Source organism: Pelophylax lessonae (genome assembly GCF_965119305.1).
Source record: "Pelophylax lessonae genome assembly, chromosome: 10".
Lineage (NCBI taxonomy): Eukaryota > Metazoa > Chordata > Amphibia > Anura > Ranidae > Pelophylax > Pelophylax lessonae.
This window is the reverse complement of record NC_138777.1, coordinates 91,377,599-91,392,607: the sequence shown is the minus strand read 5'-3', so window position 1 is coordinate 91,392,607 and position 15,009 is coordinate 91,377,599. Positions and strand designations below refer to the sequence as shown.

General features: G+C 42.9%; 1 protein-coding gene across 1 annotated transcript in view; it reads right to left on the bottom strand.

Moving 5' to 3' along the window:
- Window positions 1-14,732, bottom strand: part of PPP2R5B (protein phosphatase 2 regulatory subunit B'beta) — a 144,469-nt gene extending 129,737 nt beyond the window's left edge. The window contains exons 1-3 of the mRNA XM_082270016.1: window positions 13,940-14,732; window positions 13,573-13,806; window positions 1,076-1,415 (exon numbers count right to left, since the gene is read on the bottom strand). Coding sequence (XP_082126142.1) covers window positions 1,076-1,268 — 193 coding nt within the window. The 5' untranslated portion in view covers window positions 1,269-1,415; window positions 13,573-13,806; window positions 13,940-14,732. The remainder of the gene's footprint in view (window positions 1-1,075; window positions 1,416-13,572; window positions 13,807-13,939) is intronic.
- Between the last annotated feature and the right edge of the window lie 277 nt (window positions 14,733-15,009).

Genomic DNA, 15,009 nt, shown 5'->3' with positions numbered 1-15,009 from the left:
GGACAGGTAATCAGGGCACTGATCATCAGTGGCCTGATTACAGAAATGTGAAAAACAGTTCCAATCAGTGTCCACCTTCAGTGCCCACAGTGCCCACCATCACTGCCCACAGTGCCCACCATCACTGCCCACAATCAGTGCCCATAGTGCTGCCAGTCAGTGCCCATCAGTGCCTGCTCATCTGTGCTGCCCATCAATGTCCATCAGTGCCACCCGTCAGGGCCCATCAGTGCTGCCTGTCGGTGCCCATCAGTGCCACCTCTCAGTGCCCATCAGTGCCACCTTTCAGTGCCCATCAGCGCTGCCTTTCAGTTCCCAACAGTGCAGCTTATCAGTGCTCATCAGTGCCACCTATCAGTGCGGCATATTGGTACCTCCTCATCAGTGCCACCTCATCAGTGCCCATAAGTGCCACCTCATCAGTGCCCATCAGTGCAGCCTATCAGTGCCCATCAGTGCCGCCTCACCAGCGCACATCGGTGAAGGAGAAAAATTGTTTATTTTCAAAATTTACTCACAGAAAATAAGAAAAAACTTTTTTTTCTTCAACATTTTCTGTCTTTCTTCTTTTATTTTGTAAGAAATAAAAATCCAGCAGTGATTAAATACCACCAAAAGAAAGCTATATTTGTGTGAAAAAAAATGAAAACATTTTTTATATGGGTACAGTGTAGCATGATTGCGCAATTGTCATTCAAAGTGTGACAGCGCTAAAAGCTGAAAATTGGCCTGGGCAGGAAGGGGGTGAAAGCGCACTGTATTGAAGTGGTTAAATTAGCCTCAGAACCTGTGTAATTCATATGTGTTCGGGTTTAAAGGGATGAGGTGGGAACCCTATGTAGGATTGTCGACAATGTCAGCACTGTGTAGCCAATCCTAGTGCTGCATGACCAGGACCGCTCCTACCAACCTTGGGCATCACAACCAATTTAAGTGCAGTGTAAAGGGTTACACTAAAATTTGATTTGTTCCTATGGTTTACTGTGCTTTGCACATCATCATTACTCTTTGCACTTATTCAACTGTATCCCAAAATACAAGGTAAACATGGAAGACATTTATATGGCACACCTACCTTTCAGAGGAGGTAACGGTGTCAGCTCCTGCTGCTTGCTCTGGTAGCGGAATTGTGAAGAGCTATGTGATCTGCGCTGGCGGGACCGGCGGAGAGAACGTCGGGAAAATCCATCCACCTTATCGGCTGCCAGAACAGGGGACAAGCCTGGAGAGGATGGACTGGTAGGAGTGACAGGAAGTTTGGTCTCCATTAGTGTGTACAAGACAGCCACAAAAAAGGCCCAGGTGGTTGTTAGTGCAGTGGAGGATGAAGAACACACCCTTGGGAATAACTAATAGTCTAGACCCAGGTGGGTCTCAATGGAGACAGGGTTGGCCATGTGGAGCAGATGGAAAGGCTGAAACAAAGAGAATTTTGATTGTTATTTACATTTTATCGGTTCCAGAAAAAAACTGAATAGTAATTGCCTATCATGTGATACAACATACACTAATCGAAAATCATCAATAACCACAGCCTTATGTTTTAAATAATAGATGTCTTTACATAAAAGCACCTTTCAGACCTGTGTCACTGATGCATTTAGGCCTGTTTGGACTTGTATGCATAGCATTAGGATAAATGCAGGTTGTAACTCATACAGACGACACATAATAAGTATACGTAAGATTATACCTCGGGCACACCTCACTGTATACAAGGTTTGTCCTTGTGACCCACAGTTTCTGTCCTCGCTGTGTATTACAGCCCTGGTTAACACAGGAATAAAGGCAAGCTGTACACATTCTCAAGCTTTCCTATTAAAGTGTCTAAAGCTTTGGGTAGTATTATTCAATTCTGGGTTGGGCTGATTCAGATTTAACATGTGCCATGAAATTTAAAATTTTAAAAATTAGAAAATACAGCCCCACTCTACTGTAAGTCACAAGGATTGGCAGAAGGTTATATAAAATTGTGTTGGCCCTGTTGTTCTCTCACAGGACCAAATGATTTTATACAGTGTACATTATTCCAAACTTATTGAAAAAATGCGAGTACTACTGACACCTCAGTAGGTCCTCAGTTGAAGTTGAGATGACGAAACGTGTCAGGCCGTGATCACACAGTTACCACAGCAACTGCACGCCTGGATGCTGTGCACACTACCCGGGATCACCGTACAGTCTGCAGAGCGGTACAGTTTTACCAGTGTTTCTGGCAGATAGCGTTTTAATGCTTCTTGATCTACATGCTTGAAATATTATTGCTATTGTAAGTGCATTGCATGAGGGGAGAGGGGGTTATGTTGTTAAACAATAGAGTGTTTTACAGTACTACTCTATGAGTCCCCCCTTCTTTTTCCATTATCCATTGTTTTGGAGCTTATTCTACGGGAGGAACCTAGCACTTATGCTTTAAGTGACACCCAAAGGTCCATTTGAGTAAACAGAGGAGGCTCAGTCTGCTTGGGTGGCGAATGGCGTAGTGGAGGCTGATACCTGGATGCTATATTTAAAGGCACAGTTTATCAATTTTCTGGTAAGTGGGAATTGCCTAGGGGGAGTCACGAGAGGTGTGGTGAAGGCGCATGTTGTGAACATCTATTACACCGGTGAAAGAAAAGAACCGTATTGGACTATTTTTGCTATTTTTTTCAAAAAGGCCTCCTTTGTGATATTAAAGACGTTGCATAGCGCTACTAATGTGTGTTCCGCTTAAATTAATAGATACAAAGAACCATAATTTCCTACAATTTCAGATAAAGCTCACTTATCAAAGCAGAGGATGCCATAAAAAGTGAATAGTGTTTGGTTACCGTAATCATCAGCACTCATCGCTAAGAAGCTTGCCTTGTTATGGCTGATAAGGAGTGGTGATGCTAGATTTTTAGTGAAAGATATTCCTGCAGGAGTCCTCTTACTAAATGGATGGGTGATTGGACCCGGCTGTCTACAAGAATTAGCTTTGTGGTATGCTGCATAAACAGGGGCCATTCATTTTGACTGGCAGTGCACCTTACTGCATAATAAAATGGACATGCTTTTTTTTTTCAATACAGTGCACCAAAAACGCATGGTGTGCCCATTGGGGTGTGCTGCAGTATGGGTGCATTGCCCACTACTGTAATAATGTATTGGGGCGCCATGCAAAATCACCCGAACTGCCCTGTGGTAAATGCGTTGGGCAATTGTGCTATAAAATGCACATTTTACCCAACAATACCAAAAATGCAAGGATGTGAATGGGCCTAGAGCTACACTGACGATTAAATCTCCTGGCTACTGAATTATTTAACTGCTTATTGACAGTTAGCTTATTAGCATCTCATTGATTTCAGTGTGCTGTAAATGAGATGACAGCCAACAAGTAGTTAAATCTCTCAGTATAACAAAGAGATTTATTTGCCAGTGTAGCCCCAGGCTAACAGAATTTAGAATAGAAGATAAAAAAACGAGTTTCCAACTCCTTGCTTCACCAGTTGTCTGACAGCATTCTCAGGTTGCTTTCTCATGCATGTATCAACCAATGATCTACAGGCTGTCAAAATGTGAATACAATGAAATGGATTTTAAAAGTAGAAGAACAAAATCGTGAATTTTTGGAAAAACGCAGGAAAAAAAAAAGCAGTGAACTAGAATAGAACTTATACAGAGATAGATTGAGAGATCTACATCTGTGTCATGAGATATGTATTACAGTACTCTGAAGTTATGGCGCTGTTATAACCCTGCAAAGCTTTTTTGGCTGCAGATGATGTTTAAAGTGCCCAGGTTTGAGACAGTAGGCCATTTGGCATTCAGTCTGGACAAAATGAAAAAATATCAAAAATTTAAAGCATAATATGCTATGGATTTCACTAAGATTTCTTCCCATAAGAGCAATCTCGTCTTCTGGAATAAGTGCTGACATAAACAGAAAATAAGTTAGAAAGTTACTGCTTTTTTATACAGTTGTTACCATCATGCATAGCTCCCAACTGTTCCTTATTTCGAGGGACTGTCCCTGATTTGGAACAATGTCCCTCTTTCTTCCTCATTTGTCCCTCATTTTGGTCTGATCTATATAGTTGTATATAAAATGCATTATTTATCCTTGAAAAAGTGTTTCCCAGTGCTAAGCTTTTCATCCAATTTCTAAATTCTTGTAGATTTCAAACGCTAGTATAAAGGAATAGTAGTGGTAAAAGAAAAAAAGCACTTGCAGGTTTAACTAATCATATTTTTGTATAGTTCTCCTTTAAGTGGGCATGGCAGGGGTGTGTATCCTATGCCTACATCATTTTGCTAATAGGTGTCCCCCGTTCCCATCTCAAAAAGTTGGAAGGCATCATCATTTATATGAGTTCTGAATGTGACGTACCTACACAGGTTTTATTGGTCATCTTGCTTTGAAATACCTTTAATGTTGCTTGGGATTTGTGATTTAATGAACATAACAAGGCATGTCTTTAAATTTGCTTGCACAAAAGAAACTCATGACATGACTTATGTATTTATTTAACAGACCAAAAAGGTTGTAAAGAGCTTCCATCTGCTGTAAGCTCTGGTTATACCAATTCAGCAGGGAATGTAAAAATTGCTAGAAAGAAAAAATACTGGAAACTGGCAAGCAGCCCAAAAAGCCCAAAACCATCCCAAACTATATTCTAGGGAATGGGTTGCAACATCTGTAAAGTTTTAACAGCATCCCCATGGAGGAGATTTTCCCCACTTCCTATTGCACTGTTATTGGGACTGGGGAGATTTATCATTTCTTCCTGTACCAGTGACACCCTTTCATACTCTGGCACAGAGGGTGTCACCAGGACAGGAAGTAAAAGGAAATCTTTGCAACACAGACATAAATAAAAACCTCATAAAAGTTTGAATGCCAGTAAAGTAAGGATATGTCCAAATAGGCATCTTTTACTAATTTTCCAAAAGTTTAAGGGAAAACATTAGTCCAGTGGTCTTCAAACTATGGCCCTCCAGTTGTTCAGGAACTATAAGTCCCATCATGCCTAGTCATTTTTGTGAATGTCAGAGTTTTACAATGCCTCATGGGATGTATAGTTCTGTAACCAGAGCCGGAACAAGGGGGGGCGGAAGGGATGGGTGCCCTGGGCGGCACCATTTAGTAGAGGAAGGGGGGCGCAGCACAGCACAGGTGAAGTGTGTGTGACTACTAACACACGGGGCGGGCAGGCGAGCGGCCGCTAATAGCTGTAACGAAGTGAGACCTTCACTTTCCTGTCAGGCGGGTATCTCCACTGACAGGGAAGTGAAGGGCTCACTTTGTTACAGGCAGCCATTAGCGTCCGCTCACCCGCCTGCCTGGTGTGTTAGTTCTTACCAGGGGCGGACTGACCCATCTGACTGAGTGCCCGGGACCAGTGGGGGGCCCCATGAGAGGCTCCTGGGGATGAAGTCAGTGCCGGATCAACGTCCGGCATTGTGCTTCACTCAGTGAAGACTCCTGTCAGGCTGCCTTCAGTTCTCCGAATTCCCTGCCCGCCTCCTCTCTCCCCGCCCCCCCTCGATGACCCTCTTGCTTGCTAGGACCGGCACTGCTCACGAGTACGGACACAGCTTGGTCGGCTTGGCGTGGCACTACTCCCGGTTTTTAACATTGGCGTCTATAGGAAATCTTGGTCAACTTGACATAGCACTGCTGCCAGTTTTTAACATTGGCGTCTATGGGAAATCTCAGTCAGCTTGACATGGCACTGCTCCCTGTCTAACATTGGCATCTATAGGAAATCTTGGTCAGCTTGACATGGCACTGCTCCTTGTTTTTAACATTGGCATCTATGGGAGATATTGGTTTTGAAATGACACTGACTTTTCTTTATACCCTGGGGGGGGGGCGCAGTTTGCCATCTTCGCCCTGGGCACCAGATGACCTTGTCCCGGCACTGTCTGTAACAGCTGGAGGGTCTTTCTTCCAAAGTCCAGTTGAAAAAAAGACACAATTAAACAACATTAGGCAGTAGAAGTACTTTGGAAGATCAAGGACTGATTAGCCCTTTAGACTTTGACATTTCTTTAAAGTTCAATTGAAAAGTAAAATATATCTCTATGAAGAGATAATGAATAATACAAATAACTAATCATGGATTTGCAAAATTTCCAAAAATGAAGGTATGAATTGTACATCAGTGTACACTAAAACATTTTGCTATTTGAAGGTGAGCCTATGGGAATTCTGACCTCACTGCCTACTAAATTACAGCCCTGGAACTAGCATGCAGTCAATGATGTCTAAAAAGTCTAAACTACTGTAGTGTTTTTCATGTTTGTTTAAGGCCAGAAGTTTAACTAAGAGGTTAGTAGTAGTTTAACTAAGTAGTTAAAATAGAATTAGGCTAAAAGCCCCAAAGCTTGCACCATTAAAGTGACTGTTGACTACAATTGCCTAAAGATACTTCTGCATCCAACACTTCTGTTAAAATGACTGCCTGGTCCCACATTCGGTGTTATGTTTCCTTCAGCCAGTCCCTACGTCACTATAAGGAAAATGAGTGATGTGGGGGTTGACAGATGAGACCAGGAACCTGAGCAGAAGTTTCAAATGCAGTAGAATCAGGAATGCCTAACCCTTTGAAAAGCGAAGACCACTTAGGTTTTGGTAACTGGTTGTGGACCACAATGAAACAAAATGGTTCAGAATTTCACTTTTTTTATTCTAAATAGTATAATGAACATTTTCCTCCTGCAGCTGCTGAATCGCAGCGGGAAGGAGAGGAGGAGAAACCAGCTTTCAGCAGTTGCAGGAGGAAAATGGAGAGGATCGGTTCATGTATTTGCCGCCCCTACTGTCCAAGTGTAAACAAAATGTAACGGGCCCCATGGAACATGGGGTGGGGTCGCCACTGGGACCCCTGTCGCTACACTAGTGGTTGGGGGTTTGATTAAAACACCTCTCAACTATAAGGTTTTACTGCCCCCAAACCGTAAATGTAAGGAAGCCCTGCTCGCTCCATGGCCACCTGCTTCCTCTGCTCCCTGCGTTGGCTTGATTCATTTAGGGATGGTTGGTCGGCAAGCATAGATAGTGATCGACGGGTTGCCGACAGCATGCGCTGCCCTGGTTTGAGTTAGAGGGCCTCCTTAGAGGGCCTCCTTAGAGGGCTCCTAGGGACAAATGTGGCCAGAGGGCCACAGGTTGGGCACCCCTGCTTTAGGCAGTGGTAGCTCCTAAAAAAGCAAAGTTTGCCTGCATGAATAAGTACATTGCGTTCTTTTACAGGTTTGTCTAAACTTTGTTTTTTTTTTTAAGCTACACGTTCAATTCAGCAATTGCCATTTTCCATATTCCTATCCTTATTGCTTACCCTTAAATTTTTTGCATTGCAGATCTACCCCTAAATTGTGTAGATTTTCGGGGATACTATGTAGCTCTATGACTCCCTAATAAGTATAGGTGTATTTTTATGTACACGTGCATGTTATGTGTGCTCATCTGATTTTTGATTTTTTTAGCATTTTTTTAATGCTGTCACAAAGAGACACACATGTCCATTATTTTGCAGTTTACACATGCGGCCTTCATAAAGGCTTATCACTCTCTGAGGGACCAAATGAATAATGAGATTGAGTTCACAGTATGCCAGTGCTCCAGCAGGGAAGATGGTGGGAGGCAGTTTCTCTTTGTGGAAGTGAATGGCAATTGTTCTGATCTCAGGTTGCTTCGGTTTGTTTGAAAGGACCATGAACTGATATGACCATAAGAGTGCACTCTTATTTAACAACCAATATAGCAATTCCCATTAAATATCAGCCAATAAATGATTAGCACTGGCAGACAAAAAAGGTTAAAACTTAACAATATGTAATTTAAGCTGCAATAAAATACCCTGATTGTTTTCATTATTTCTCCTGTAAAGGAATACAGATCCTCTACGCACAGAATGTTGCAGTTGCCAGAGAGTACAGTGAAAGACAACGAATGGCTCCAAAGACCAGTTTTTATGGTTTTAAATTGCATTGGTATCCCAAATGCTTACCTTCTAATATCCAAGACTAGGAGTGAGGTTTTGAAGCTCTGCTTGCAGTGCAATTGGAATCCTGCATACATAAAAAATACACAGCATGGGGCATCAGTACCCCCCCCCCCTCCCTGTGCTTTGAAATAATTTATGACAGCTTCTGGGCTAAGTGTGCGTGTATCTCGCTGAGCAATATTAAGCCTTATGGGGTCTTGAGCAGCTGTCCTCTCTGCCCTGTGGTAGTTATGCAATGGGTTGAGCTAATTTAAAGAATATATACACCCAAAGCTCAAAGCAAACCTAAGTTCAATTTATTGCCAAAATTTCCCACACCACTATCCCCATAGTGCAAAAAAAAAAAAATCCAGGATTTTCCAGTATAAAGAAAAATGTGACACAGTCCCTATGCTATCATGAGAGTTGCTGACTGGTCCAATGCTATCACATGGGGAGGAGAGGGAGTCCTTACCCCTGCATAAAGCAACTCTGTCTTTGAAATATTTCTCATAACTGGGCTCTTTAGCCTCTTTAACTGTTTTTTAGCATCCAGGACTACCTACAAAGGGTCACTGACACGTGGGTCCTGGCGACTTTGGCAAAATTTGGGGTTTTACCTGACAAACATAAATGTTATATTTAGGTCTTATGTGATTGTTTGAAAGGAGGCCTTCCCTCCCTCATTTATGTTATGTGTACAAATCTGTTTTTTATGTCACCAGTCGTAGTCCCTGCATGGGCGGGCTTGGTGCTTTCTTTGTATTACTGCACATTTTTTGACATATTTGCAAAAAAAATGATTGAACCAGAAAAACTTTTCAGAAAAGCTCTGCAAAAAAAGCATTTAATCCCTCTCTAGTGAGTGGGATGTCTTTACTTTTCAAGAGCAACAGCCTCCAGCCTTGTCTTCACGTGAATCATATTTCCAGATGTGTTGGATGTATAGCCCCCTGCTGTGCTCTGCAGGCCCTTACATCAATACTATGTCCTGTAGTGATGTATGGGCCAGTAGATAGAACCAGAGCATGCAAAGTACGGCACAGGCCTCGGACACACCTCTAAAAGTGTCAGATACTAAAGTTTCTGCTGAAGGCCATAGCTCTTAAAGCAACCAAAGTAGGAACCTGCTGCCTGCTGTAGAGGTAAGTATTTTGCAGGCAAATTTTTTAAAAGAATTTTGTGTTCCACGCTGGGGTGTCCAAACTGTGGCCCTCCAGCTGTTCAGGAACTACAATTCCCATGAGGCATTGTAAATCTCTGTTATTCACAGACATAACTAGGCATGATGGGAATTGTACTTCCTGAACAGCTGGAGGGCCATAGTTTGGACACCCCAGCGTGGAACACAAAATTCTTTTAAAAAATTTGCCTGCAAAATACTTACCTCTACAGCAGGCAGCAGGCTCCTACTTTGGTCGCGTTAAGAGCTATGGCCTTCAGCAGAAACTTTAGTATCTGACACCATTTTTCCTCTTTCCTGGTGGCTGAATGGAGTCAGTATACATTCCTCCCAACATTTTAAAATGGGAATGGGGGACACCTATCAGCAAAAGTATGTAGGCATAGGACACACCCCCTGCCACGCCCCGTTAAAGAATTAAAAGAAAAAAAAGATTAGTTAAACCAACAAGTGCTTTTTTTTTACCACTACTATTTCTTTATACTGGCTTTTCACATTTACCAATGCAGCAATTTAGAAATTGGATGAAAGGTTTAGCACTATAAAACACTTTTTGAAAGATAAATAGTGTATTTAATATATAACTATATAGATCAGACCAAAATGAGGGACAAATGAGGGGGACGGAGGGACATTGTTCCAAATTAGGGACAGTTCCTTGAAATGAGGGACAGTTGGGAGCTATGAGTATATACTGCTGGGTAGGGAGCACTAAAGCAAACCTGTTGCTTTGTCCTTCATGGATAAAACACAAGTTTTCCTTATTTTTGTCTTGTGTGGAGGATAATTTGGGAAATGGATCATATACCCTCTTAGGCAGATCTGCTATTTAGATCAAAAAGTGTGACGTTCCACAGGTGTATTTTTACACACACGCACACACCAACATTAAGTGCCGGTTCACACTAATACGACTTGTCAGGCGACTTGTCAGCCTGACAAGTCGCGGTCGGTCGCGGTCAGTTGTGTGGTACGGGAACCATTCTAATAGGAGCGACACAAGTCGCTCTGACTTAGAAAAAGGTTCCTGCACTACTTCGGGGCGACCTGGAGCGACTTACATAGACATTCATTCTGTGAAGTCCATGCAAGTCACGCCGAAGTCGCGGTGCACGCGACTTCACAGGTCGCCCCCAAAGTCGTGCCGCTTCAGTGTGAACGGGCACTAACACCAATTTTAAGCCCAACTCCAGCCAGATTTGTTTTATTTTTAGCTCAAGATAAAATGGGGAATGATGAGAAGTTAATTACCCTTTTATTACTGTCTATGTGGGTAAAGAAACCCAAAATAGCCATAAAACAATTTTCTCATTAAAGTGGGCAAGGTTTTGTTTCTTTGTCAAGTTTTTATTACTAGGAGGTTCAGAAAAATTAGTACCAGACCAAATGTTGAAAGACCACGCAATGCGTATTTTACATAAAATGTCAAAAGGACAAGACAGGGCGTTTCAGAGATTCAAAAAGGCCCCCTTCATTAGAGCTTATGGTTGTTGGTAAAATTTGGATGGTCTCAAGCTTGAATGGGCTAAAAATTGACAAACATTTATATCTCCATATTATTATCAGACTTCAACAGATAATAGCAAAGGGAGTCACTAAGATGTTCGAAATGTGTTGTTTTGTCCTTTTGACATATTATGATGAAATAAAATCTTCGTGGCCTCTCAATATTTAGTCTGGCACTCCTGTTTTTCCTTGTATCTCCTGAGATTCACCCTCTAGAGGCCTCTGCTTGTCTGAGAGTTACCAACCAGAGCCCTTGCACAATTTATTATGGTTATTTATTGACTGTGAGATGATTCTACATTTGGATCCAGCGCCTCCTACAGTGCCTCCTACCTCCCGTTCCTCAGAGAGGTTTATTTTATGTCTGTGTCCAAACCAGGCAGATTTTCTATTACTTCCTATTTAATTGACTTGTATCAGATGCAAAAGGAAGTGAAGGGAAATCTCCTCAACTGAAAGCATTAAAACCTGACAGAGGTTCCAATCCTTCCCCGCTTGACCCAAAACTAAAGAAAAAAAAAGATTTAGTTAACATTAAATGTTCAATGTTAGCTACATAAAGTGTTTGTTACCCCAGGATTTCAAATTCCTGTTTTGTGGCTGCTGTGCCATGTACTTGTATGAAAAAAGTATCCTGTTCTCTTTGTATTGCTTCCTTTATGTGAAATCCCTGGTGTTCCTGCAAGGGCCTCTGCTATTAAAAACTGACCACACTAAGCAGGAGAGCTCACCACAGTCAGGTCCATAGCTGTGAACTCAGGCTGCCGTCCTCCAATGATCAGACATGTCCTGACATGCAATCCCCCCCCCCTCCCGCACACAGCCTTTCACTGGGAAGATAGTGTGCTGTTGCTTCTCCTCCCTCCAGCTCTTAAAAAGCTGAGAACAGAGGGAATGTGATCACTTATGAAAAAGGGAAAAAAGGTATTTATAATATAATTTTTTTTTTTTTTTATATCTATACACATGTGTTTGCCTTGCATTTCAATTTAAAACAGGATGGGTTTTACAAATTGATCTTTACAATTACTTTAATCAGCAGGGCCACAAAACAAAAGGATGACCCAGCTCTTACGTTGGCCATACATGGATTCCTGCTAAAACTACTGAAATTCATCCTGTGGGTGGCCTGACTGAACAATAGACTTTTGTCAAAGAAGTTGGGTGAAATTGCAGTAGAACAGCTGCTGCATCCATTCAGATGCAGGTACTGTTTAGGTTTTCTGACAGCCATGGGTGCCCACTGTCAGAATAGCCAGCACCATGGGTGTCCGCAGGTAGGGGCAAGGGAGATCAAATGCTCCCCCCCTGGAATCTCAACTTCCCCTTTTAAGCGTTTGTTAAGCCACTTTATACCATCCTGTCTGGTCTGTTTAATAATCCTGTTTACCTGTGTGTCTGTGTATGTGTTTTAAAAAAATAGGCTGTTCTTTACCAGTTTTCAGAGGGCCGAACAAGGCTCACGTGACCCATCGGCTCTCTCCTCTCCCCATCTGACAGCAGCCTGCAGTAGGCAGGGCCGAGGATTCCTCACTGATGTCAGTCGGGAGGGGAGGGGGAGGGGGAGAGGAGGAGAGAGGCGGCGGGTCACATGAGCGGTGAATGGCGCTCTAAAAACTTGTGAAGAATGGATTATTTTTATAAAACACAGACACAGGGGCACACAGGAATATTAATCAGACTGTAGAAAGGATATAAAACTTTAAATGAAACTACAGCAGCAGGAGGGGAGGGGAGGGGGGAGGGCACTGACACAGGAGCAGACAGGCAGGGAGGGAGGGGGGGGGGAGAAAGGACAGAGGGGGACAGAAGGGCTGCGGATGATGGAGGCCCGTAACCTGACGATGATGTCAGGGCTCAGCAACCATGGTATACCGTGGTCAGTTTACAGAGGGGAGGACATAGCCAGGCTGGATCAGCCAGGTATTTTAAGTAATAGAAGGGGTCAAATTACACAGCAAAGCACTGTGCTGTATAACATGCTTTGAGGCATGGGTGTCCAACCTTTTGGCTTCTCTGGGCCACATTAAGTGTAGAGAAATTTTCTCGGGCAGCATATAAAATATATACTATATTTAAGGTATATGAGTAATAAAATGTCGCCGCGCCCTTCCCGCGCCGCCGCACCCCTCCGCACTAATTTAACACAACTAGAGGATGATCAAATGAAATGGAATCAGTATACAGAGGTTTACTTATTCTGAGAGATATTAAAGGAACACTCTAACTACCATGACAACTTCAGTGATTTGAAGTGGTCATGGTGGTAGGAGTCAGAAACACTGCACATGCTCGCCTCCCCCCTCCCCTTCGAGGCAGCCTCTGCCTACCGTTAGTTGGAAGTCGCTGTGGTCGTGCCTCCGATCCGACTTCCTTCCTCCCTAGCAAAAAAAAAAATTGTCAGGGGGCAGTGGGCCGCATTGGACATGCCTGCTTTAAGGGAACAGGATCAATTTTTTTTTTTTAAGGTTAACAAATGCCTTAAAAATAAATGATGCTCAAAAAAAGTATAATAACTAAGCCCCCCCCCCCTTCATGACATTGTTGAAAAGGGGCGGAGCATGGGTGACCTTAAAATTATGCCCCCCCCCCCCCGAAAAAAGTTCTGCGGACGCCCATGGCCAGCACTGCAGATTCGTCCATCCAGGCTGTTTAGCATGGATGGGGGAATCAAGTGACCCAACTGAATTCGGGACTGAACGGGAAATATCTTAACATGTGTGGATTACTTTAATAAACTACAATGAAAATGAAATGAATACGTAAGTACCTAAGTAAGGTCTGCCTTAGGTCTTTGGGCAGAGAAGAGTAGTTATATTGCATGTCATTCGGTAGTGGCATTACCTTGGCTCATGTGCATAATGGTGCATAGGACTGAACTCACAAATACTATGGGCCACTCCCAACACCACAGGTAGAACTTACAGCTCCAACTTTACGTGCTAGCTCCTTCTGCAAGAATTCTCTTTCCCGGGGAGGCTGTCGGTATCCAATCTCTAAACTAATCCCTGCAGAATTAGGCCACGATCCTTCCAAATCAAGCAGCCAGAAATTCACAAAGCTGCACACATATCCGGATAGCTTTGAACTCCTTCAAAACAGAGGCGGGGAATTTACACCTCTCAGCAGGATTCTTAGAAGTTAGTCTTCCTTAAGCTTCTAGAATGAAAGAAGCAGGAGAGATCGAATCACAAAGCACCAACATGCAGCTTTTAAAACGATTGCTTCTGTTTGGGATGGATGGGTTATACAATAAAATACAGCGTTCCTGAAAAAAAAAAAAAAAAATCACCTCTGTAGACTATGGCGTGAATAATACATGCACAAGCTTTACACAGCATCCGATATTCCCAGAAGCTGAATTCTCTCTAGAACATGCGCTTGCAGTAGGTGGAACATATGAGGTCTGTACAATCCAGCAGAATAATGTATTCAGGAAATTAAAATTGACAGCCGGTATAGCGTGCTGAAGAAGTGCATGCCTAATTTTTAATAGGATGGGAGGCCTTGCAAGGCTCCGGATTAACCCTTTGTGCACCTTTTCGTGTCCGGAGGAAATGGTCCCTTGGAAAAAAAAAAAAATGGTTTAAGCACTGTTAGGATTCGGCAACGCTGACTCCTTTAGTGATACAATCACCTTTTTCCCTTTTGGCTTCTCCATAGGATCAGGTGGCAGCAGCTTGAAACAATTGTGGCATTGCATTAAAAAGAAAGCGTAGACCCTCTGATGGGACCTGGAATTCTCAGAAATTCTGCAGGATGGTAATGAAACAAAAAGCCGGCACAGCAGGGACCGTCAGTAGTGAATAGGATCCTGGTTTAGGATTCCCTATGATTAAGGATTTTGCTTAGGCCCCTGTGACCCTCCTTTCTGCCATCCCGTCCTTGATCCATAGAAAATGTCTTTCTCTGATTTCAAAGATCTGCAGCGATTCTTTTCCCAGGTAGAAGACAGATGCAATGCTTGTATGGGATTAGTAGGATTTCCTTGTGTTTTTTCTTTTTTCCCTTCCCCAATAACAGCAGTCTTGCTTTATCTGTAGCTGCAGGATCAGTACAATGACAAAACCCAAACCTATTCCTCCCCCCCCCCTTGCACTTCTCCCAAATGTCATGTGACTATAAATGAGCAGGTTTATTGGCCTTTTAATAATAGGGTCTGCGTCACTGCTGGTGGGTGATGTCACTTCTCTATAAAACCATTGGCTGCAGGCATGCTGGATTTAAAGGGACAGTTGTCAGTGCTTGAGTGTGGCTGTGAGAAGAGGAAAGGATGAGTGCGTAAATATATATACATTTATATAGAGGATAAGTATGTGCGTGTCTAATTCATTGTGAGCTGTGAATGTGTGCTGCTCCTTT